General features: G+C 42.0%; 1 protein-coding gene across 1 annotated transcript in view; it reads left to right on the plus strand.

Annotated features, from left to right (window-relative positions):
• The window catches only part of LOC134540975 (C-Jun-amino-terminal kinase-interacting protein 4), a 90,082-nt gene that overhangs the window by 56,672 nt on the left and 7,184 nt on the right, over window positions 1-26,226 (plus strand). The window contains 10 exon segments of the mRNA XM_063384072.1: window positions 8,251-8,424; window positions 8,932-9,115; window positions 10,284-10,514; window positions 11,164-11,259; window positions 12,142-12,301; window positions 13,282-13,498; window positions 15,144-15,315; window positions 17,655-17,768; window positions 18,745-18,927; window positions 23,410-23,541. Coding sequence (XP_063240142.1) covers window positions 8,251-8,424; window positions 8,932-9,115; window positions 10,284-10,514; window positions 11,164-11,259; window positions 12,142-12,301; window positions 13,282-13,498; window positions 15,144-15,315; window positions 17,655-17,768; window positions 18,745-18,927; window positions 23,410-23,541 — 1,663 coding nt within the window.

Here is a 26,226-nt window from a genome sequence, read left to right on the forward strand (position 1 = left end):
TTCCTGTTTGTTTCCTGGTCCCGCTGCTAGGTTCTGAGTGCTTTGTGTAGGTAGTACTACGCTCTCTCTCTCTCTCTCTCTCTCTCTCTCTCTCTCTCTCTCTCTCTCTTTGTTCCTGTTTGTTTCCTGGTCCCGCTGCTAGGTTCTGAGTGCTTTGTGTAGGTAGTACTACGCTCTCTCTCTCTCTCTCTCTCTCTCTCTCTCTTTGTTCCTGTTTGTTTCCTGGTCCCGCTGTTAGGTTCTGAGTGCTTTGTGTAGGTAGTACTACGCTCTCTCTCTCTCTTTGTTCCTGTTTGTTTCCTGGTCCCGCTGCTAGGTTCTGAGTGCTTTGTGTAGGTAGTACTACGCTCTCTCTCTCTCTCTCTCTCTCTCCCTCTCTCTCTTTGTTCCTGTTTGTTTCCTGGTCCCGCTGCTAGGTTCTGAGTGCTTTGTGTAGGTAGTACTACGCTCTCTCTCTCTCTCTTTGTTCCTGTTTGTTTCCTGGTCCCGCTGCTAGGTTCTGAGTACTTTGTGTAGGTAGTACTACGCTCTCTCTCTCTCTCTCTTTGTTCCTGTTTGTTTCCTGGTCCCGCTGCTTGGTTCTGAGTGCTTTGTGTAGGTAGTACTACGCTCTCTCTCTCTCTCTCTCTCTCTTTGTTCCTGTTTGTTTCCTGGTCCCGCTGCTAGGTTCTGAGTGCTTTGTGTAGGTAGTACTACGCTCTCTCTCTCTCTCTCTCTCTCTTTGTTCCTGTTTGTTTCCTGGTCCCGCTGCTAGGTTCTGAGTGCTTTGTGTAGGTAGTACTACGCTCTCTCTCTCTCTCTCTCTCTCTCTCTCTCTCTTTGTTCCTGTTTGTTTCCTGGTCCCGCTGCTAGGTTCTGAGTGCTTTGTGTAGGTAGTACTACGCTCTCTCTCTCTCTCTCTCTCTCTCTCTCTCTTTGTTCCTGTTTGTTTCCTGGTCCCGCTGTTAGGTTCTGAGTGCTTTGTGTAGGTAGTACTACGCTCTCTCTCTCTCTCTCTCTTTGTTCCTGTTTGTTTCCTGGTCCCGCTGCTAGGTTCTGAGTGCTTTGTGTAGGTAGTACTACGCTCTCTCTCTCTCTCTCTTTGTTCCTGTTTGTTTCCTGGTCCCGCTGCTAGGTTCTGAGTGCTTTGTGTAGGTAGTACTACGCTCTCTCTCTCTCTCTCTCTTTGTTCCTGTTTGTTTCCTGGTCCCGCTGCTAGGTTCTGAGTGCTTTGTGTAGGTAGTACTACGCTCTCTCTCTCTCTCTCTTTGTTCCTGTTTGTTTCCTGGTCCCGCTGCTTGGTTCTGAGTGCTTTGTGTAAGTAGTACTACGCTCTCTCTCTCTCTCTCTCTCTCTTTGTTCCTGTTTGTTTCCTGGTCCCGCTGCTAGGTTCTGAGTGCTTTGTGTAGGTAGTACTAAACTCTCTCTCTCTCTCTCTCTCACTCTCTCTCTCTCTTTGTTCCTGTTTGTTTCCTGGTCCCGCTGCTAGGTTCTGAGTGCTTTGTGTAGGTAGTACTACGCTCTCTCTCTCTCTCTCTTTGTTCCTGTTTGTTTCCTGGTCCCGCTGCTTGGTTCTGAGTGCTTTGTGTAGGTAGTACTACGCTCTCTCTCTCTCTCTCTCTCTCTTTGTTCCTGTTTGTTTCCTGGTCCCGCTGCTAGGTTCTGAGTGCTTTGTGTAGGTAGTACTACGCTCTCTCTCTCTCTCTCTCTTTGTTCCTGTTTGTTTCCTGGTCCCGCTGCTAGGTTCTGAGTGCTTTGTGTAGGTAGTACTACGCTCTCTCTCTCTCTCTCTTTGTTCCTGTTTGTTTCCTGGTCCCGCTGCTAGGTTCTGAGTGCTTTTTGTAGGTAGTACTACGCTCTCTCTCTCTCTCTCTCTTTGTTCCTGTTTGTTTCCTGGTCCCGCTGCTAGGTTCTGAGTGCTTTGTGTAGGTAGTACTACGCTCTCTCTCTCTCTCTCTCTCTCTTTGTTCCTGTTTGTTTCCTGGTCCCGCTGCTAGGTTCTGAGTGCTTTGTGTAGGTAGTACTACGCTCTCTCTCTCTCTCTCTTTGTTCCTGTTTGTTTCCTGGTCCCGCTGCTAGGTTCTGAGTGCTTTGTGTAGGTAGTACTACGCTCTCTCTCTCTCTCTCTCTCTTTGTTCCTGTTTGTTTCCTGGTCCCGCTGCTAGGTTCTGAGTGCTTTGTGTAGGTAGTACTACGCTCTCTCTCTCTCTCTCTTTGTTCCTGTTTGTTTCCTAGTCCCGCTGCTAGGTTCTGAGTGCTTTGTGTAGGTAGTACTACGCTCTCTCTCTCTCTCTCTTTGTTCCTGTTTGTTTCCTGGTCCCGCTGCTAGGTTCTGAGTGCTTTGTGTAGGTAGTACTACGCTCTCTCTCTCTCTCTCTTTGTTCCTGTTTGTTTCCTGGTCCCGCTGCTAGGTTCTGAGTGCTTTGTGTAGGTAGTACTACGCTCTCTCTCTCTCTCTCTCTTTGTTCCTGTTTGTTTCCTGGTCCCGCTGCTAGGTTCTGAGTGCTTTGTGTAGGTAGTACTACGCTCTCTCTCTCTCTCTCTTTGTTCCTGTTTGTTTCCTGGTCCCGCTGCTTGGTTCTGAGTGCTTTGTGTAGGTAGTACTACGCTCTCTCTCTCTCTCTCTTTGTTCCTGTTTGTTTCCTGGTCCCGCTGCTAGGTTCTGAGTGCTTTGTGTAGGTAGTACTACGCTCTCTCTCTCTCTTTGTTCCTGTTTGTTTCCTGGTCCCGCTGCTAGGTTCTGAGTGCTTTGTGTAGGTAGTACTACGCTCTCTCTCTCTCTCTCTCTCTCTTTGTTCCTGTTTGTTTCCTGGTCCCGCTGCTAGGTTCTGAGTGCTTTGTGTAGGTAGTACTACGCTCTCTCTCTCTCTCTCTTTGTTCCTGTTTGTTTCCTGGTCCCGCTGCTAGGTTCTGAGTGCTTTGTGTAGGTAGTACTACGCTCTCTCTCTCTCTCTTTGTTCCTGTTTGTTTCCTGGTCCCGCTGCTAGGTTCTGAGTGCTTTGTGTAGGTAGTACTACGCTCTCTCTCTCTCTCTCTCTTTGTTCCTGTTTGTTTCCTGGTCCCGCTGCTAGGTTCTGAGTGCTTTGTGTAGGTAGTACTACGCTCTCTCTCTCTCTCTCTTTGTTCCTGTTTGTTTCCTGGTCCCGCTGCTAGGTTCTGAGTGCTTTGTGTAGGTAGTACTACGCTCTCTCTCTCTCTTTGTTCCTGTTTGTTTCCTGGTCCCGCTGCTAGGTTCTGAGTGCTTTGTGTAGGTAGTACTACGCTCTCTCTCTCTCTCTCTCTCTCTTTGTTCCTGTTTGTTTCCTGGTCCCGCTGCTAGGTTCTGAGTGCTTTGTGTAGGTAGTACTACGCTCTCTCTCTCTCTCTCTTTGTTCCTGTTTGTTTCCTGGTCCCGCTGCTAGGTTCTGAGTGCTTTGTGTAGGTAGTACTACGCTCTCTCTCTCTCTCTTTGTTCCTGTTTGTTTCCTGGTCCCGCTGCTAGGTTCTGAGTGCTTTGTGTAGGTAGTACTACGCTCTCTCTCTCTCTCTCTCTTTGTTCCTGTTTGTTTCCTGGTCCCGCTGCTAGGTTCTGAGTGCTTTGTGTAGGTAGTACTACGCTCTCTCTCTCTCTCTCTCTTTGTTCCTGTTTGTTTCCTGGTCCCGCTGCTAGGTTCTGAGTGCTTTGTGTAGGTAGTACTACGCTCTCTCTCTCTCTTTGTTCCTGTTTGTTTCCTGGTCCCGCTGCTAGGTTCTGAGTGCTTTGTGTAGGTAGTACTACGCTCTCTCTCTCTCTCTCTCTCTCTTTGTTCCTGTTTGTTTCCTGGTCCCGCTGCTAGGTTCTGAGTGCTTTGTGTAGGTAGTACTACGCTCTCTCTCTCTCTTTGTTCCTGTTTGTTTCCTGGTCCCGCTGCTAGGTTCTGAGTGCTTTGTGTATGTAGTACTACGCTCTCTCTCTCTCTCTTTGTTCCTGTTTGTTTCCTGGTCCCGCTGCTAGGTTCTGAGTGCTTTGTGTAGGTAGTACTACGCTCTCTCTCTCTCTCTCTTTGTTCCTGTTTGTTTCCTGGTCCCGCTGCTTGGTTCTGAGTGCTTTGTGTAGGTAGTACTACGCTCTCTCTCTCTCTCTCTTTGTTCCTGTTTGTTTCCTGGTCCCGCTGCTAGGTTCTGAGTGCTTTTTGTAGGTAGTACTACGCTCTCTCTCTCTCTCTCTTTGTTCCTGTTTGTTTCCTGGTCCCGCTGCTAGGTTCTGAGTGCTTTGTGTAGGTAGTACTACGCTCTCTCTCTCTCTCTCTTTGTTCCTGTTTGTTTCCTGGTCCCGCTGCTAGGTTCTGAGTGCTTTGTGTAGGTAGTACTACGCTCTCTCTCTCTCTCTCTTTGTTCCCGTTTGTTTCCTGGTCCCGCTGCTAGGTTCTGAGTGCTTTGTGTAGGTAGTACTACGCTCTCTCTCTCTCTCTCTCTCTCTTTGTTCCTGTTTGTTTCCTGGTCCCGCTGCTAGGTTCTGAGTGCTTTGTGTAGGTAGTACTACGCTCTCTCTCTCTCTCTCTCTTTGTTCCTGTTTGTTTCCTGGTCCCGCTGCTAGGTTCTGAGTGCTTTGTGTAGGTAGTACTACGCTCTCTCTCTCTCTCTCTTTGTTCCTGTTTGTTTCCTGGTCCCGCTGCTAGGTTCTGAGTGCTTTGTGTAGGTAGTACTACGCTCTCTCTCTCTCTCTCTCTCTCTTTGTTCCTGTTTGTTTCGTGGTCCCGCTGCTAGGTTCTGAGTGCTTTGTGTAGGTAGTACTACGCTCTCTCTCTCTCTCTCTTTGTTCCTGTTTGTTTCCTGGTCCCGCTGCTAGGTTCTGAGTGCTTTGTGTAGGTAGTACTACGCTCTCTCTCTCTCTCTCTTTGTTCCTGTTTGTTTCCTGGTCCCGCTGCTAGGTTCTGAGTGCTTTGTGTAGGTAGTACTACGCTCTCTCTCTCTCTCTCTCTCTCTTTGTTCCTGTTTGTTTCCTGGTCCCGCTGCTAGGTTCTGAGTGCTTTGTGTAGGTAGTACTACGCTCTCTCTCTCTCTCTCTTTGTTCCTGTTTGTTTCCTGGTCCCGCTGCTTGGTTCTGAGTGCTTTGTGTAGGTAGTACTACGCTCTCTCTCTCTCTCTTTGTTCCTGTTTGTTTCCTGGTCCCGCTGCTAGGTTCTGAGTGCTTTGTGTAGGTAGTACTACGCTCTCTCTCTCTCTCTCTTTGTTCCTGTTTGTTTCCTGGTCCCGCTGCTAGGTTCTGAGTGCTTTGTGTAGGTAGTACTACGCTCTCTCTCTCTCTCTCTTTGTTCCTGTTTGTTTCCTGGTCCCGCTGCTAGGTTCTGAGTGCTTTGTGTAGGTAGTACTACGCTCTCTCTCTCTCTCTCTCTTTGTTCCTGTTTGTTTCCTGGTCCCGCTGCTTGGTTCTGAGTGCTTTGTGTAGGTAGTACTACGCTCTCTCTCTCTCTCTCTCTCTTTGTTCCTGTTTGTTTCCTGGTCCCGCTGCTTGGTTCTGAGTGCTTTGTGTAGGTAGTACTACGCTCTCTCTCTCTCTCTCTTTGTTCCTGTTTGTTTCCTGGTCCCGCTGCTAGGTTCTGAGTGCTTTGTGTAGGTAGTACTACGCTCTCTCTCTCTCTCTCTCTTTGTTCCTGTTTGTTTCCTGGTCCCGCTGCTTGGTTCTGAGTGCTTTGTGTAGGTAGTACTACGCTCTCTCTCTCTCTCTCTTTGTTCCTGTTTGTTTCCTGGTCCCGCTGCTAGGTTCTGAGTGCTTTGTGTAGGTAGTACTACGCTCTCTCTCTCTCTCTCTCTTTGTTCCTGTTTGTTTCCTGGTCCCGCTGCTAGGTTCTGAGTGCTTTGTGTAGGTAGTACTACGCTCTCTCTCTCTCTCTCTCTCTTTGTTCCTGTTTGTTTCCTGGTCCCGCTGCTAGGTTCTGAGTGCTTTGTTTAGGTAGTACTACGCTCTCTCTCTCTCTCTCTTTGTTCCTGTTTGTTTCCTGGTCCCGCTGCTTGGTTCTGAGTGCTTTGTGTAGGTAGTACTACGCTCTCTCTCTCTCTCTCTCTTTGTTCCTGTTTGTTTCCTGGTCCCGCTGCTTGGTTCTGAGTGCTTTGTGTAGGTAGTACTACGCTCTCTCTCTCTCTCTCTCTTTGTTCCTGTTTGTTTCCTGGTCCCGCTGCTAGGTTCTGAGTGCTTTGTGTAGGTAGTACTACGCTCTCTCTCTCTCTCTCTCTCTTTGTTCCTGTTTGTTTCCTGGTCCCGCTGCTAGGTTCTGAGTGCTTTGTGTAGGTAGTACTACGCTCTCTCTCTCTCTCTCTCTTTGTTCCTGTTTGTTTCCTGGTCCCGCTGCTTGGTTCTGAGTGCTTTGTGTAGGTAGTACTACGCTCTCTCTCTCTCTCTCTCTTTGTTCCTGTTTGTTTCCTGGTCCCGCTGCTAGGTTCTGAGTGCTTTGTGTAGGTAGTACTACGCTCTCTCTCTCTCTCTCTTTGTTCCTGTTTGTTTCCTGGTCCCGCTGCTAGGTTCTGAGTGCTTTGTGTAGGTAGTACTACGCTCTCTCTCTCTCTCTCTTTGTTCCTGTTTGTTTCCTGGTCCCGCTGCTAGGTTCTGAGTGCTTTGTGTAGGTAGTATTATGCTCTCTCTCTCTCTCTCTCTCTTTGTTCCTGTTTGTTTCCTGGTCCCGCTGCTAGGTTCTGAGTGCTTTGTGTAGGTAGTACTACGCTCTCTCTCTCTCTCTCTCTCTCTTTGTTCCTGTTTGTTTCCTGGTCCCGCTGCTAGGTTCTGAGTGCTTTGTGTAGGTAGTACTACGCTCTCTCTCTCTCTCTCTCTCTCTTTGTTCCTGTTTGTTTCCTGGTCCCGCTGCTAGGTTCTGAGTGCTTTGTGTAGGTAGTACTACGCTCTCTCTCTCTCTCTCTTTGTTCCTGTTTGTTTCCTGGTCCCGCTGTTAGGTTCTGAGCGCTTTGTGTAGGTAGTACTACGCTCTCTCTCTCTCTCTCTCTCTCTCTCTCTCTCACTCTCTCTCTCTCTTTGTTCCTGTTTGTTTCCTGGTCCCACTGTTAGATTCTGAGTGCTTTGTGTAGGTAGTTTTCCCATTCGAAACGATGTATTTTAAAGTTGAAATCTAATATTCTTTCTGATGCTACTGCTTACTTATTATTTAACGGAAATACGAAGTTGTCTGATGTGTAAATTTTCTTTTAAAGACGTTTTCAAAAGGTTGTAACCTTTTTTAGGTTCGTCTTCGTCGCCGCTGTGTACCGCTTGTAAAAATGTAGCCAGCGCTAGTTGGTATCTTCCATGTTTTGTTGTTTCGATTCCCGTATAGAGCGTGCGCACGTAGTGTGAATGTAGATATCAGTAGCTCGTCGATTGTATGCAGTGCGCGCAGTCTGTCTAGTGCCGAGTTAGCTACATTGGATAGCTTTTGCACTCTTTCGTGTTATGTACTGTGACGATAGTTAGGCATTAGTTCCGGCTTACTTTCGGGTCACAGTTTTTGTTTTTCTGTTTAAAGTGTAACAAAATGTTTTGTTGCATGACTTATTAATTTTAATTGTTTGGAGTGCTTTTGTATAGTCTACTTTTTAAAATAAATGTAATTTCAATAAATAGGTTTTGTTTTTATGAATAACTTCACCTAACAAAAAAATGCTTTTTTCACATAAAAACTACTTTTCAGACTTGATTTTAGTGTAAAATGTGTGACAATTATACAATAAAACATTATTACTGTCCTTGTTTCAGAGTGCCAGATACATGCCATAGAGCACATAATTTTAGACACAACTTTGTAATGAAAATTTTTTAAAATGTCTTTGAAAAAATGTATTTCATCAAAAGCATCACCTGATAATATTTTATTATTATTTCCGGAGAGTCATAATTGAAAAAGGCCATCTTAGTTTCAAATGTTTTAATACACAATTTTTTTAGTGTCATTCAAAATTACAAATTCTTTCTCTTTGAGCATAGCTCATAATTAAATGGAATGCCAGGTATTTACTACAAATAGTTTCTCCTCTGAGGTGTTTAGAATTTAACTATTATTTTTTTTGTCAGAAAGATTACAACTGTAAGATTACTGTCACTAGACGCTAATTATTGGTCTTTGAATGAAAAAATCATTAAATAGTGAAATTTCAAAATATGTTAAAATGTATTATAATTAAAGATGCTGTAAAAAATAATATTACTGCTAACGAAATCAGGTATATTATGAAATTGGCAACTCAGTCCTGCATGCGGACCCTCGGAGGCAGACAGCGCCGCGCTGCAGCTGCAGCTGGGACCGTGGACCGTGTGTCGCGTGGTTGCAGATCTGGTGCGCGGCGGGCGTGAACCTGACGGGCGGGCGCACGCGCGACGGGGGCAGCGTGGTGGGGGCGAGCGTGTTCTACACGCAGCCCGGGGCGGAGGGCGAGGAGAAGGGCGGGGAGGAGCCCCCGGAGAAGGAGTGCAGCGAGGTCGACCGGCTGGACGACGAGCTCAAGGTACCGGCCCATTTGCGTGCGTTAAAAAAAGATCACGCGGCTGTGTCTGTTAGGAACGAGGCAAAGGTGCGAGGATCGAACCCAGGTCACCGAGCCCTGTTGCCTGTTCCTTCCCCTCAGGGTTGGCCGTGGATGGCGAGAGACAGTTGATGGAGAGGAAGTTCCCCACAGAACAGAGAAGACATAAAGTCCGTGGCGGGTGTTTAATTCCAATAAGTAATGCTCGTTGCCTCGCTCAGGTTCACCTCATGACTGCCCTGAAGTGCCCGACTGGCCCTCTTTCACGACCAGGGGGCGGCTCAGGCGCGGGAACACTCTGAGGGGGGTGGAGGGCTCATCCCTCGACCCGAGGCTCTGGAGGGGTGGCACTGGTAGGGCCAAGGTTATATAAGAAAAAGAGTCAGTAAATCATGTTTGAAAAGGTAAGCGGATATGTCGGTGTGAGTACGCGGCGGGGAAGTCAGTCGTGTACGAGGGGTGGGTGGGTGTGTGTGTGTGTGTGCGCAGGAGGGGGAGAGGGTGCTGCGCGAGGGGGAGGAGCTGGAGCTGCAGCTGTCCTCGCTGGTGTGGATCTGCACCAGCACGCACTCGGCCAGCAAGGTGACCGTCATCGACGCCAACAACCCCGCCGACATCCTGGAGGGCTTCAACGCCTGCACGTCGCACGTGCTCTGCATCGCCAGCGTCCCAGGCGAGCCCTGCTTCTCTCTCTCTCTCTCTCTCTCTCTCTCTCTCTCTCTCTCACTCACTCTCTCTCTCTCTATTACATTTTAAATAGTAACTAGAAAAAATGTCCTTTCATCAATTACACACCAAAAAAGTTCATAAATTATAGTCTTAACTGCAGGAACAGACTGCAAAGTAAAGGGTTTACTTTACCGTGTACTGTGTGATGGAGGTCGGTTAAGATATTAAAATGCTACATAAAATGTGATGAAGCTTTGGAAAAATGTAGGTTAGTGTCAGAGTGATGTGTAGGCAGGAATTTTCATGTATTCATTTAGGAAATGTGAAAAGTATTTGGAATGGTAAGTAAGAAAAAAAATTCTTTGGTTAGGTCAGTGATAAATGTAATAGGTAGGTAATGTAAAAAAGGCTCGTTTTCCAAAATGTTTCAATGTAGCCATTGAAGGGTTCCACTATCCACTTCCTGGCTCCCATCATCAGATCAGTTTGATGGTACCAAATTATTGTATTGTCATCCAGAATTCATATACGTACTTTTAAAGTGTACATATGTCGATACAACAGTTGGAAGTTGGTTAAAATCGATTTCCAAGATTTGTTGAACATGGTTAGTTAGCTAATGAAAGCGTCCTCTCTCTCCCATTTTTACGGTTCAAAGCAAATTTTCAGTCTTCACCATTCGGGGTGCCTACAGGTCGCTAAAGTTACGAAGGAGTGGTCACGAAAGTCCCGAAATAAACAATTAAGGAACTGGAAAGTCACGAAACTTTAATTTACAGCGGCCGTTTGCTGGCTCGTATTTTTTTTTATGCTTCACTTCAGTTTACAGCCTCACATTAAACATAAATAGTTGGGGACTGTGCACATAATTAATGTAGAAAACTACTTTGACGTTCACTATTTTCTGCGTGGTCTCGGTCATGAATGTGATAGGTTAAGGCCGTTAAGGGTCTTCACTGCAACATTTTAAGTGCATACCAAGAATTTTTAAAGCAGTTCTTCAAGAAAATAGTGCTTTGTATGTACATGTTCTTTTTTAGATGTTATAAAGATGTAATCCACTTTTGTGAAAGACGAAATTCAATGTTTGTGACGCCATGGAGTGTTGGCTGTACTGCTCGGTGGTGTGTGGTGGTGTGTCGCTGCAACGAGCGTGTGTGCTCCGTGCGCAGGGGCCAGGGAGACGGACTACCTGCGCGCCGACGAGCCCAACAACAAGGAGGCGGAGGGCCGGGAGGGGCCGCCCTCCCCCGCCCCCGCCCCCGCGGAGAACCGAGACGTGGAGGCGGAGCGGCCGGCGGGGGAGAAGGAGGGGGACGACGACGCGGCAGAGTCGGTGGTGGGGCGCATCACTCTGGTCAGCTGCGCCACGGGCAGCGAGGCCCCGGAGCCCTCCGGCCGGGGTCAGTGCCGCCAGGCATCCCTGTACATACTGCAAACCAGCACGCTTTACCCCCCATGCTGTTCGGAATATATATTTTATAATGGGGTTTAAGAAGACATATTTGTTTCTCCTGTAATTTCTAATTCTTTCACGTCGCAAACACGACAGACAAAACTGCATTCAACCAACCACACCAGATCTTATCGGACTCGTTAACAAAAAAAGAAAAGTAACATGTCTGAGGCTAAGATGATTTTATTGAGAAATTTAGATTTGTACTGCAATATTATTCACGCATTGTTTTACACTTAGCAAATAATCAATGATTAATATTTAATATTAATAATAATATTTTATTATATGTGTGTAACCAGAACAACCAAACAACTTTCAAACTTAAAATTTACTTATTTTTTCTCATGCCTCTCCGTATCTTACGACTCAATGTACTTTCCATTTATCATCCAGTCAGAGTCTCATTGCAGCCACGCTTGCCTTCATTAGAAACTCATTAGGAAGCGAAGTTCTGTGATGTAACAAAGCTGTAACTGACTTTGAGGCCTATGTGCATTTAAATGGAAATTTAGTTAAGTGTTTTTTTTGGCTTGAAGGTATTGTGTAGTAAAGAACCCTGGCACTCACAGCTTGTTTTGTTGGTGCACTTTCAGAGTCGGAGAGTGAGTTTGGGAATGAAGTGCCGACGCACCGTCTGATAAAAGAGGTGACAGGCATTGTCAAAGATGGCGTTTCGGAAGTTCAGAAAGGTAAAATATCTAAGTTATAATAATAGCATTTTGAAAATTTGTGATGCGTTGATTCTAAAATTTGGAGTCCTTTTCAATTCAAAGTCATCGTGAGCTTGACATTTTAGTAAATTAGAGATTGGAAATTCAGTGCCTGTAGGAATTAAAAATTATCATACAGTCTAGGTTGTCATGAATGCCACATGGTCATGATTCGTTGGTTATTTATATTTATATTATTTTCACCTTTAATTTTATATTGTACATATTATATTTAAAGTTTGATATTGATTCAAGCTGTATTTTAAATTATAGTCTGTATATCTAGGTGGTAGATGTCTGTTCATAGATTAATTTAGCATCACACCTTAAGAGGCCACTCCAGGGGCACTATGCAACCTGCGTTAACCTCATAAGATTCAATTCTATTTTCATTTTGCTTATAACTTAGTAACTAATATAGATTTTGAAATGATGCTTGCTTGAATTGTAAGACAATGATGCTCTTATCAAAGCCCCTTTCTTCAAAAACGTGCATAAATTATGGTTCAAACCTAGACAGTACACTTATGCATATTAGTAAAGATTAGTATAAAACGATAATTTATGCACGTTTTTGAAGAAAGGGGCTTTGATAAGAGCACCGTTGTCTTGCATACCAAGCGAGCATCATTTCGAAATCTACATTAGTTAATTAGTTATAAGCAAAATGAAAATAACATTGACTCTTATGAGGTAAACGCGGGTTGCGTAGTGCCCCTGAAATACTGGAGTGGCCTCTTAAATCGGAAATATTTTATTTAGGGGAAATGTGTAGATGGTAGGGTTTGAAGGGTTATTAACTACGTGTGTACCGGAATGTGAGTCGTGCCGGGAGCGTGCCGTGTGATGCGTGTGTCGCAGAGAACGAGGTGGCGTACGAGGAGCTGGAGAAGATGAGCAGCGTGCTGCCCACCATGTGGCTGGGCTCGCAGGACGGCACGGTGTACGTGCACTCGGCGGTGGCGCAGTGGCGGCGCTGCCTCCACTCCGTGCAGCTCAAGGACTCGGTCCTCAGCATCGTGTGAGTCACGCTCAGCTCAGCATTTCCTTGCTTTCCAGTTGGGAGCCCAGTTAGAAACCAGCTTTCCTATTTCAGTGTTTGAATTGGAACGTCTGTAAATTATTTACCGTGTGGTTCCTTTAATGTGAACCCTTGTGATAGAGCACTATACAGTAAAAAGTACCTGATAGACACGCGTATGGGTAGCAGATTTTATGCAGATTTTTTTTGTTCGATAAAATGTACTGCGACCCATATGCGAATTTTTCCATTTTGGGTAAAAAAAAAAAATAACGTTGAATTATTGTAGTTGACTATATGCTTAAATAACTAGCCTGTGTTGGTTTTTAATAAATGTGTCACAGGTAAATATAAATTAATTAATTGAAATATCTTGACAGGGGGTGTAAAAAGCATCATGAACTGCGCCGTTAAGCTATGTCTGCCGCCGGTAAGTGACGTGGCTGTCTGCCGCTGGGCACAGGCACTCGGCAAGAGAGGGAATCCTAAAAATAGACATTAAATCAAATTGAACAAATTTTGTCTGAAAATCAAGATTCATAAAAAAACAGCTATTTTGAATGGGAAACTTGTTGCTGTTTGTCCATTATCAAACTCTCAATATCAGGGTGAATGTAACTTCAGTTGACAGCATATCGTCGCCTGAGAATCGGAGTGTTCTATGTCCATTGAAGTCGGAACTGAGGTATAAGCATTTGAAAGTTCAAACAACTATGAATAGCATGACATAGAGCAAAACAATATTGGTCTTAAATTAAGAACAAATATTTTTATGTGCGCAGACGTGTTTGTGGATATAGTACAAATGAATACTTATATTAATTTTGTGACCATAGCATAAAAAACCTAAAAAGTGGACATGGAACACTCCAATACTCAGGCGGCGTGTTATGATCGCGTGCCACCTGCAACGTTGCCAAGCATCCACTAGCGGTGCCGTATGTTGGGTGAGCAGCGCGGGCGTGCGCGCGTGGTTGCAGGCACCTGCAGGGGCGCGTGCTGGCGGCGCTGGCGGACGGCACGGTGGCGGCGTTCAGGCGCGGCACGGACGGCCAGTGGGACCTGGGCAGCTACCACGTGGTCACGCTGGGCAGTCCCGTGCACTCCATTCGCTGCATGGTGGCGGTGCACGGCCGCGTGTGGTGCGGCTACCGCAACAAGATACACGTGCTCGGCCCCCACTCCCTCGCCGTGCTGGTACGCACGTCTCCTTCCCCGTTCATCTTACAGCAGGGCACCATAGTCACGAAAACTAAACAACTGGTCTCAAATGTCATGAAAAAGTCCAGCATTAAGCAGTAATTGTTTTGCAAGACAGTAAATTTTTTTTTTTTAAATTTCCAGCAATTGTTTATTTAACGTGTGTTTTATGCTTTTGAGACCTCAAATAATTTAATAATCACATATTTAGTATAAGTAGTAAGACTCTTAAATCAGATGAAAATTATTCCTCAAAAATATTTAGCTATGTATTTCACACAAATCGGTACGTTCCTGCCAATACTAGACCTATTTTGTATTATTTTTAATTTTGTATAATATTTATAAACATGGCCCTGTAGTTTAAAACAGTTGCAAGTAAACTTTATTAAAAGTTCCTAAAAAAGTCCTGTATTGGATTCATCAGGTATTTGCAGACATCCTGTAGAAATAAACTTTGTAGTTTTTGCTATGTATGCTATTACACTATTAGTTACGAAAGAGAGGTGAATATTCACACCTTGGAAGTTCCTCTGATTGAAATGGAAAGAGAGTGATGTTTTTCAATGCAATGTGCTTAGGCGGAGCAGCAAGGGAGTGAATGCAGGCTATACTTTGACTGTTTGCATGCAGGAAAAAGGAAGGGACTATGTATGATTGAACAATTGTTAGGGGCAAGATTTTATGGTTTTTTTTTTGTTAGGTAAATTTTGTCTTGAAACCATGAGATTTCGGTGTTATTGTTTTTATTTCTATATATTGTGTTTATTCAAATAAAAATGCTGTATTTTTTAACAAATATGAAACTAAAGTTTTTATTCGTGTTTATTTCACCAAAATAGTCTTATTTTGACTGTCACATGATGCACTTATACAATAGTACAATAGAATAAATTGTAATAAGCATGTCTCGAAAAGAACTATGGAAAATAAAAATAAACCAGCATATTTCTGACTGTTTGAAAAATGTACCTATGTGAATAATAGAGACAAGATTTTTTTTGGTTTTATTTTTAGTCCAATTTCATTTTTAAAATACAAGTTTTCAGTGGAATTTTTTTTTAATTTTTATAAAAGCTGCTGCAATTTTACTTTAAAATAATTTGTGTTGAATTGGTCTAAAGCAGATACATTAAAACTAATAAAAATAAATTAGCGAGCCTTTGTGGTTTGAAATTGAAAGTGATTCGATAAGAGTTGCACAATAAAACAAATTCGATAAATTTTTCTGATCCGTGCACTTTGGTACAGATGTTGTCCGGGAATAGTGACAGTTCTTTAATTAAATATTTACTTAAGTCCATGATTTAACTTGCATTTCAATGCTATATGGTGTACTGGCATGCCTTTTGGAGTTGTTTCAGTTTTATTGCAACTAACCATATAGTCTTGTCCCTAGTCGTCAATGTTCAAGCACAAAACTGAAGGTTCTTTGTTACCTGCAGTGCAGGTTTTTTTTACTTGCTGCCGTTATTTTTGTTTTGAGGAAAAAATACTGATTTTTTCCTTCGTAAAAATGGCATTTTTTTTCCTTCTAAATTTTGCCCAGTAACGTAGCTACACATTGCCTGCCGTGTGTGAATATTGCGCTGCTGTCTCTCACTGAGCGGGTGCAGTAGGGGGACGGGCGCGCTGGTTGCAGAAGTCGTTCGACGCGCACCCGCGCAAGGAGAGCCAGGTGCGGCAGATGGCGTGGCTGGGCGACGGCGTGTGGCTGTCCATCCGGCTGGACTCTACGCTGCGGCTGTACCACGCCCACACTCACCAGCACCTGCAGGACGTCGACATAGAGCCCTACGTCAGCAAGATGCTGGGTCCGTACTCCACTCCACTCCACTCCACTCCACTCCACTCCACTCCACTCCACTTGGCTGCTCTGTGAACTCACCAGTAGAGACCTGCAAAATTCCCGGTTTCCACGGCCTTCAGGATAGACTGCACGCACCCCTGTGCGCTCGGGCAAAATAACGCAAGTTCATCGGCTGCCGACTTGCGAGTCGTGTCTCGGCCGGTTCTTCCGTGATTCGATCCTTCTTTGGTTGAGGGTTTTATAACTGGTTGAGATTCATCCAGATGAACAGTAAGCCAATGGCAAAAATTATCTAAGAGGTATATGTGTTTGGATTCTAGCCTATCACCGAATGAATCCGCGAATTTAGCAGGTCTCTACTCATCAGGCACTCTTACATTCAATTGAGAATCAAGATACCATTTTTCGACTTTTCGTGCATTAATTTTTTAACGTCAAAAATAAAAAATAACCATATTGCACAGGCTTAGAAGAACCTTAAACATTATTTTATTTGTAAATTTGGCCATAGTGAAAATTTTAGTCTTATATTAGAGTGTATCTCAGATTGTAGGTTGACTTAATCAAGCTTGTCATATTTGAGAGCTATTTTTATTCAGGTATTTATACATTCATGGTCGTCTTACATTCACGGTCGTCTTACATTCCAGGTGGTCTTACATTTCAGGTCGTCTTACACTGGAAATCGCCAGGGACAGAAAAGTTTAACTAACTGTAAAATTAAATTTTTCACAAAAAAAGCAATCAATTTATAAAACTATTTGCAAAAAGTGATGAAATCAGTATAGGTATATTGACATTTTAAACCCTGGCTGTTGTCTAGATCTTGTTTTTACTGGCAGTCACATTAATTTTTTTTTAGTTCCAAAATATTATGAAAACATTTATACTGCAATTATATAGACCTTTGTTTGGTGGGGGGAAGTCAATTTCCTCCCCGAATTTTTCAGGAATTTTTATTGATTTTGTGGTGCAATTTATTCAACTTAAAATTAGATATAAGGTAATAAACTAAACAATTAACTTTAATGAAAAAAAGTCTGGGGTGCTCTTTTTTTTTCATTTTCATAATGACTCTATACACCAATCCCTCACTTAGCACGACTAATTCGTTCCTAAAAATGTTCGTGTTAATCGAAATCGCGTATTCTGAAGCATTAGTCCCCATAAATATAAGGCTAAATTATTTAATGTGTTCCAAGATGTGTAGGGAAGTAATCTTTACATAATATAAATGCGTAGAATAATACTTGAAAATGCATATGCCATATCATTTATCTTTTTAAGCCTACCACCGAATACGTTAGATAAAGAAAACATGGCACAGTGTAACGGGAGATAAGTGGTAACATATTTACCGTCAGTCAGCAGGTTGGCTTGCCCGCCCAGGCGTGACCTTCAACACGCGCGTGCGTCTGTCTGCCTGCTGTTGCAAGCAGCTGGATCCTTTGTTATTACGTTTAAAACATAACAAAGTTAAAACACTTTTATGAAATTAAGAACCGGTTTTATATAACTTTAAAACACACAGCCATATGTAAACATTTAATTTGTTATGCACACCTCTTATAAAAGCGGCTATGTAAACAAATCAGTTAACAGATAAACAGATTTAGATTTTCCCTAGAGCACAAACATAACATTAAAATATGTACAATATGTACATATACAAAACATAAAAGTTAGTTAAATATTTTCTGGGGTGAAATTAACACTATCATCTTGCTTTTTTTTAAAAAGCGTGTCCAATTTCATCTGCTTTGGTTTCTGTACGGTACGGCCTGGTCTGCGGCCGGGCATCAACAGTACGGCCCGGTGTTTGTTTATCTGCGTGCGCATCTCTTTCCCCTCGCATTCCAAACCACTCTTCCCCCCTCGAATTCCATACCTGACGTCGCGTTGTTTCCGAGATTTTTTTTAGCCTGTGGCGATTTCGTGCTTGCTGAAATTTACAGACGTGCTATTCGAGACTAGGGCAGTAAAATTTACATTGTGCTAACTGAATTCGCATTAATTGAAGACGTGCTATGCGAGGGATTGGTTACTAACCAATAGTCATAAGTGATAAAAAATTTAAGACAACTGATATTAAGCACCCTGCACTTAATTTTTTCATTAAAATTGTTTTGTTTATTATTTTATTCTTATTTTAAGTTTATTAAAAAAAAATTATGTTATACAGAGCTGCTGTTGAACAAATTTATTAAATTTAAAGATTTTTTTTTTTAAATTTTTAGTTCACACAACAATAAAAGCTTGTTTTTTTTTGTTTTTTTATAAAAAAATAATTGTATTCATTTCCAGTGCTTGTCACCAGCAGAGTGTGTGTGTGTCGCATTGCAGGCACTGGCAAGCTGGGCTTCTCGTTCATCCGCATCACGGCTCTGCTGATCTCGTCCAGTCGCCTGTGGATCGGCACGGGGAACGGCGTCATCATCTCCGTGCCGCTGTCTGAAAGTGAGTGGGCGACACGACACGTCACGTCTGTCTGTGTGTGCTACACGGGACACTTAAAAGCTCCTTAAAAATATTTACTTAAATTATAAAACGTTCTTAGGAGAGACAATGTAATTTGGGGAGCTTTAAAAAATTAAGCTCTTTGTTACTTGAAACGGTTGTACGAGAAGTTTATTAAAAAATTATTTCGGTATAAAAAAAAAAGAGTTCGTCGGGACTCATATATTTCGTGTGCAAAAACATCTTGCACTTTACAGTTACCGGTGATTTTGAAACAGGCCATCGTGCCACTTTAAGGTAATTTATAAAACTTTATTTTAATAAAAAAAATTTTTAATATTTATTTTTTAAGATTTATTTAAGGGAATTTTTATTTTAAGATACCTAATTACACAGTTTCCTCAAGCCTTTCGTCTCTGTATCTTCAGCATCCTGTCGCCAAGCGGCATTCTTCGTGACTTTTTTTTTAGTGCCGTTATCAGCATTTCCTTTGTCCCGTGACGCCATTCTTGACACCCTCTCCCCACCTTCCGTCCAGTGCTGTGCTTAGCTCGTGCGAAATGGCTACGCGGCCACACACCGGGGCAAAGCAATGATAACACATAACTAATATTGTTGGATTGTTTCACCACATTGCACTTGGTGAATACCTGTTGATAATATTTTTGTAGCAGAACAAAAATGCGAGGAAGGTATCTCAATCAGTCCTGAAGTAAAAGTAGTGATGGAAAAAAAAAAAAAAAAGAGAATGAAAAATCATCAATAAACCTGGCTTGCGAGTCTGGGCTATGTCTTGAAATGGCGTATGTCCAAAAGCTTACATCAAGTAATGCACTCCCATTGCACAAATCTTTCAAAGATAATGTCTTGAAATAGACGGACCAGGTACTCGTAGACGCCCTGCTGTGTCGTGCTGTGGTAAATAGACGGACCAGGTACTCGTGCGTGTGGTGAGGCGGCGGGCGTGGGGGCGCAGGCGCGGGGTCGCGCGGCGGCGGCACGGTGGCGCGGGCGCCGGGCGGCGTGGTGCGGGTGTACGCCGACACGGCCGGCGGCAAGGTCGCGCCGGGCAGCTTCGTGCCGTACTGCTCCATGGCCCAGGCCCAGCTCTCCTTCCACGGCCACCGCGACGCCGTCAAGTTCTTCGTCGCCGTGCCAGGTGAGAGACCCCCCAGCCCTCCCCGTGGCCCTGTCCTCCGAGATCACCCGAGCAGTCCCTTGTGTTCCAGTGCACAAGCGCTTTATTTGTTGCATTGCAAAGGCATTCAAAAGTCTAGGAAAATTAACCACAATTTTTGTTAGTCGGTGGCCCACTTGCTGTTGTAGAAACCTTCTTGTCGTAATAATTTCCAAGATCATGAATATAAACGTTACGTGCAATGTTTACGTTAATGAGGTGGAATGATGTCGTCAGGATTTTTTTGTGTTTCAAAGGTTTTTTTTTAAGTGAGTATGTATGATGTTTACTATCAGACTAAGTGAATTATGTTAACGATGAAATTAAAAATTAAAAAAAAAAATTAAAAAAAAATGTTATCTATTTACAGAACAAAAAAAAAAGTATTTTGAAATTAAATGTATATGGAAAATGTAATATATATATTTTTTTAATTTATGAAATATATGTGGTTGAACATAATTATTAATAAATTAATTTTTTTTATAAATCTAATTAATTTTTTAATGGGGAGTAGTCTCTGCCATATTGGATAGTTTTTGCTATAATATTTTTTTTTTAGTTTTTTTTTGCTAAATGTTTGACATAAGCCATAAATCATAATTTGCTTAACTTTATTTCTCGTGTACACTTGAACATTCATTTACAAGCTCTATGTTTTACCGCTAGCAAGGGCGCCCATATGATAATTTGTAGGGGGGGGCCAGACTTAGGGGTATGAAGTATTTTTAATCTTTTGGAAGACTTAACTGCGACTTGTTACTAGCCATAAAATAGTTCCAGTACTGACCCTGTTAAAAATTCTTGTCCTGTTACTAAAATACTAGACCACAGTACTCATTCGCCATAAAAAAAATCTTTATTGGCTACTTTACTAATTAAATATTAACTATTTTATTGAAACAAATGAATTTTTAGCAACAAAAATGCAGGAATACAGTCCTTATACTTTTACAGCGTACAAGGGTACAGGGTACAAGGATATCAAGAATACAGTCCTTCAACTAATTGCTCTCTTTACCCATAAATAAATGTCGCGTACAAATTAAATTAAAATAATTATAAAGTTGAAAACGTGTTGGTCAAAAGATTCAACTTTGGGAGAGAAACAATTTAAATATGTTATCACAGTCAGAAAACAGTTGTTTTTAAATGTAACACCTGAAATACGCTTATAATTATAGTCAAAAAATGTTTCACAATTAAATGAATATTACTATGTTTCGATATGAATCATAATTACTTATCATTTAGAATTAGCACAGATGGATTCAGTAGTCGAGGACTATAAGTTTATTTAGTGATAGTAAAGCGCAGAAAAAATTAGTTTATTACTAAACTAGACAATTTAACCAAACAGTATTTAGAGGTTAAGGAATTAAGTGACACCAAAACCAATGAAAATAATCAAAAATTTCTAAATGCTGACATAACTCATAATCAGCTTTCCACAGAAGAGTTTAGTTCGGCGCAATTAATCCACACAAAACAACTGGACACTATGTCGACGCGTATTTTAAGAATATAAGAAGATCCACGTCGCAGTGTCGTGTGGTGCGGGCCCATAGGCTACAGCCTAGATAGCCTGCGCGTAAATACGGCCCTGATAAACCCTTAAATAACATGTTCTGTACTTAACTTCAGAATGTTTAATAGTACATTAGAACCTCGATTTTACGGAGCACGGACTCAACGAAGCCGCGATTTTACGAAAACATTTTTCAGGAACCATCTAAAATTCGGAAAATTTGACACCAAAATATATTTAATAAAAATTAAAAAAAACACTATGAAAACATTTAAAAATATTAATTTTTTATGCACAGCGTATTCATATTTTAAAGCTAATACAACAGCCATTTACCGTTAGTGAATATTGTATAAGTTATTGTGGCATCAAACTCAAAATCGAAAAGAAAAAATGGACTAGGTACACTTTATTTGTCGCAAAATTCGAAATTTCTTCGATTGAAAAGTTATGTCAAGGCCGTAAAAATATATATTTTACCGCAAATGAACTATACTCAACATTACTTACCCATTCCAACATTTCCAGCTCGTGAGCATAGCAACTGAGCTTGAAACCTTGTGAAGCGTGAGAGAAAGAAACAATATTGAGTAGCTACTTCCTCTCCTTTCCGCTAATATCCAACAACCCATGCCATTAGGCATTATCTTGACATGTGTCGCATTCATTACCTTCGCTGCATCGGTTTCCCAGTAAAAAAACGCTCAAAAATGGTATAAGTGACGCAGCAAGTAGACGTGACGAGCGGATTTTCAACTAAGCTTTTTTTAACTTACTATACAAACAAATAATTCCCGATGGCTATCACAAATTCAAGGGCTTCTCGCATTATAATGTACTGTGTTTTTAATGAATGTCTGTCATTACAGAGCAGCGTTTTTCTTCACCAAATAAGCCTATGATTAGAGACAGTAAAAATTCGCGGATTCCTTTCGAGACAGGCTGTAATCCAAACTCATTTAGCTTAATGCTGCGTCAGTGATTGGACCGCAATTTACCTGAAGGACTCTAGGCCAATAGCAAAGACTCAACAAAAGACGTATCGAATCATAAGAATCGCAATAAACAGGTGTCCCGAATCGGTAGCCAATGACCCGGTGATAGTTGCCCGAGTACATAGAGAATCGTGGAGTCTATCCTAGTGGTCATTGAAACCGCGAATTTTTTCAGTCCCTACCTATGATCACTTTTATGAAACAGTACAGGTGTACACTGAACTGTGTGCTTGTTCTCCTCAATTATGTTACAAAAAGTGCGTTCATTAATATTTTTCAAGCCTATCTGTTAAAGATTAACTGATAAATATTATAAGGTGAAGTCCATAAAAATGCAAGGCAGGGAATTCTTCCAGCTCATCAACCCGACTCTGGAAAGTCTCGTCTGTGTTCAGTTGTCTCTGGCAAGGAGTGAACAAGTTTACAAACTCAAATATAAATTTATTTTAGTAGCACGCGTCTTACGAAAAGGAAAGATATCCAAGAAAGGCATGTGGGACAACCTACTGTCACCACACAAAAATTAACATGATGCAATGCGTGGTGCAACTGTGTTTAGTCGCTGTGATGTCACTTTTATATCACTCGTGCAATGAGGCAAGTTGTGGAATGTTAAAAAAAAATAAGGGGAACGCAAGGGAGGGCAAAGGGCAGATGGCAGTCTTGTTTTTACTATTTAATATTATATATATTCCATTCAATAAATTATAACATGCATCTTCACGGAGTGGGGTGTTTAAAATTTTATGAAGATAACGATTTTACGAATGCAATCCAAGCGACCGTGAGCGTACGTAAAATCGAGATTCTAGTGTAAATTGCTTACGGGTCTACTGAAGGTAGCGGAATCCTTAACCCTTTAAACACTTTTGAAGGGAAAAAGTGGTTTTCCTCTAAATTCAAAATTCCAACATAAATTTTACGTTGTAGACTTTTCTGGACAATAATTCTTATTTGAGTAATTTTTAAGGTGTTAGCTTACCTTAAAAATTGTGAATAATCTGAGCGGATGTGACGAATGAGGAAATCTAAGAAACACTACATAATAACAATGGTTTTTATCTTTACACTTTCACTGATTTATTTACACTTAAGTTATTTATACTGACTGAATACACTAAACTAAATCTAGACCAAATGCATTAAACTGTAGACCTAAAGACTATTGAAAAATCTCTGTTTTGAGATGTTATTTGTGAACATACACATTATTATGACCAAAAAGTAGCAAAACATTTCGCCGTCTACAAGCACGTGTCAACTGTCGCGTCGTCTAAACTCTGACTGTTCTAAATCTGTTGTGTTGTGTTATTGCGTGAGCTTGGGTAGCATTACGAAGGGGAATGACTCGCCACGGGCGTTGCGCTTGAACAGCATTTTCTCCCTGTTCACAACACCTTATATCGCAGCAGCAGAAACTAATGCTTCAACTAACATAAAAAATGAAGTAGACATGTAAAAAACGATATACAATAATATCTTCGTGTTGAACCACTTCTACATAATACCGAATTTAAATAATTTTCTTTAAAGTAAAACACCTGACTACAATATATATTTTTTCCTTCCCTGAAAGCTAGGGGGGGGCCACGGCCCCCCCTGCCCCCGGGTATGGGCGCCCTTGACCGCTAGTGGCAACGACAATTATAACTGCCTCAAACTACAAGTTTTGCATTCAACAAATTTTTAATATTTGTATCATTGTCCTGCTGAACCAAAAAAAAAAAAAAATACAGAACTTTGGCTAAATATCTCAAAAAGCAAGATGGTGCGGCCTTAGTCCCCCTCAATAACGAAACTTAGGTAAGAAATGTATGCTCTGTGCTATGGGAAAATGGTGGGCTTGCTAGGAACGGTACAATTTTGGGACTTTTTTAATATAATTTTTTAGAACTACGTAGTTTATTTTATGTTCTCCTTGTTGCCAACACTATTTTATAGGTACGGGAAGTCTCTCCATGACGGAATCCAAGCCCATAATCGAAAACATGGAAGCAGAATCGTTAGAAGCTAAAAAATCGTCTGCAATGCTTGTTATGTCTGGTGGAGAAGGCTACATTGACTTTCGCATAGGTGAGTAGATTGTGCAGAGTGTGAGCTTGTCATCTGGTGTTTCGTGTTTCAACTTTGTGTTTGCATGGGTGTGTGTCCTGCCTGCGAGTATGATTGCACATTTTAATATAGACATTGGTAAAATATCATATCGGAGAGAGCTTATATTCTGAGTCAAATGACAGTGAATGCTGCACCAAGAAAAATGTAGCTGTTATTTACAACACATTCAGTTTCAAATTTTTTATAACTTTTTTTTTGCTATACTATATTGGGATGCGTTAATATTATAAGGGTGGAGTTTCTAACATTCAAAACTTTTTTTTCGAAAGTTAATAATTAATTCTTACTGTGTGAACACTTTTTCAATTAATTTAAATCATTATTTTAGACATACGTCATTGCTAGTTTGCACTGTATGTCATAGAGAAAAATCGAACAGAGAAAAAAATAAGTGAATTACACAAACACACAAATTCACAAACCTGTGTGTGTGTGTTTAGTTTTCTTTGTCTGTTCTTACAGTTTTTGCTTTGACATACAATGCAAACTAAATGACCAATGTCTAATGTCCAAAATAATGATTTCAATTGACTTTCCCCATTGCAAGAATCATTCAAAGAAGGTACATTTTAAAAATTAATATATAATATTTTGACAGGATATTACGTTTGGCAACATAAGTTATGGTCCTAATCTTTTCTTTAAGTTTGTTGAACATTGTTTATGTAGATGCATATTTCTCACGTGGTTGTTAATTAGATTCGTAGGATCTTCATCCGTAGAGTTGATGCGTGCCCCTGTCACGGCCTTGCCACCGCCACTCGCGACATCTGATTGAAGCGTGGCTCGTGTTATATTCCTCTGTTGCCGTGTTGTTATTGTTGCATGGTCGGTCGGTGTGTGGTTTTGCAGTGGACGACCCGGAAGAGGCCCAGGACGCAGCCAGTCACCTCATTGTGTGGCAAATCGCTCGGTACGCATCACTGCATCCACCTTCGCACCTTCTTCTTGCCCTGTCGCCACTGTGGCCGTGTAGCCGCGTAGTCTCTCTCCTTGTTCCAGCGTAGCATCGTGCACTGCACTGGGGACGCCTGCCTGTGTGTGTGTGTGTGTGTCACCTCTGTGGCAGTGTGGGTGGTGTGACGCGCGTGGTGTCTCTTCTCTGCTTTCTTCCAGCGTAGCATCGTGCACTGCACTGGGGACGCCTGCCTGTGTGTGTGTGTGTGTGTCACCTCTGTGGCAGTGTGGGTGGTGTGACGCGCGTGGTGTCTCTTCTCTGCTTTCTTCCAGCGTAGCGTCTTGCATTGCACCGGGGACGCCTACTGGTTTTGTACATACGTGGACTCATGTGCATGTGTGTGTGTGTTTGTATGGGTCGCCAATGTCACAGGGTAGCCGTGTAGCGTGTGTGGTGTCTCTTATCTGCTGTTTTTCAGTCTAGCATCTCGCATTGCACCGGGGATGTCTGCCTGTCTTGTACATACGTGGACGCCTGTGTATCGCCTGTGGGAGGAGCCAGGCCTCGCTGCAGTAGTGCAGTGTGCAGTGTTTCTGACCAAAGTGATGTTCTGTCAACTCTCGGTTCTGCAATCCGTCACAGTTCCTTGACAAAAGGGTTATTTCAAAGAGGTGTTTTGGAATTTGAACCTATCTTGACCAAGCCAAACCCCAAAATTACAAAATCACCTTTCAAAATTAAAGTCATTGCTCAACATTCTGAAGCATGAAAATGAAATTTGTTTTAATTAAATACTTATTTAATTTTTTAGGAAGATATGTCTGCAGAAAGATGAGACCCTGTGTCAATTTGCATGTTGTTCCTCTTCTTGTTGGCCTAACGAACCTACACATGGCGCTTTTTGACATCGATTTCAAGTTGGATGTCACTTCGGCTGAGGATTCGACACCGCTTAAAACTTGTAAACTATGATAGCTAGAGTTAAAATAAATAAATATATTTGTACTAGCATAGCAGACTTTGCTCGTGGTCATTACGTATGAATCACCCGGTTAACATTTGCAGCGATGACATAATCAACGTTGGTGGGGAGCGTCGAATTGAAGTTGGTGAGAGCTGTAACTCTGAAAGTAATAAATTTAAGTGATTTAAACTTTGAGTTGTTCATGAGTGAGTTGAGTGAAATAACTATAAAGTTACTAACTTTGATTTTGGAGCCATTAATCGCAAAATGCCTTAGCTATAACGGGCTATGTTGGAGAAAACAAAGAAAACAAGCAAAATCGCCAGAGCAGAAACAATTTAAAATACAGAGAAGTGTTGTGGTTATCAAATGAGGCAAAAAATAGTTGAGAGAAATAAGCCAGTGAGGCAAAATGAGCCCCTGAATGAGGCGCAAAATATGCACTTGGATTAGCCTCAGTCGTCTATCTCGTGAGAAGCGACAGGGAATGCAGAAATTTGTTTGGCAATGGACTTGGCTATGCTCTCTGATGATTCTGATGTTGATATGGAGTCAGTTGAACCAGTGGCTGTGAATGTTGGGCCGAGTTTGTTGCGGTTTGGTGTCACAATTTTTTTGCGTGGCCGCCCAACCGTCAAAAATAAAGCAACATAAATTTTGTTAAATTTTTTTAAATTAGTTTATACACAAGATTTCCATTCAACGGTGATGGAACTTCATGAAAGAAGTCCCTGGCAGCTGTAGTCAAAATACAGCCTACCCAGATTTTTTTGTTTCAGTG

This window comes from Bacillus rossius, chromosome 17 (assembly GCF_032445375.1).
Source record: "Bacillus rossius redtenbacheri isolate Brsri chromosome 17, Brsri_v3, whole genome shotgun sequence".
NCBI classification, from domain to species: Eukaryota; Metazoa; Arthropoda; class Insecta; order Phasmatodea; family Bacillidae; genus Bacillus; species Bacillus rossius.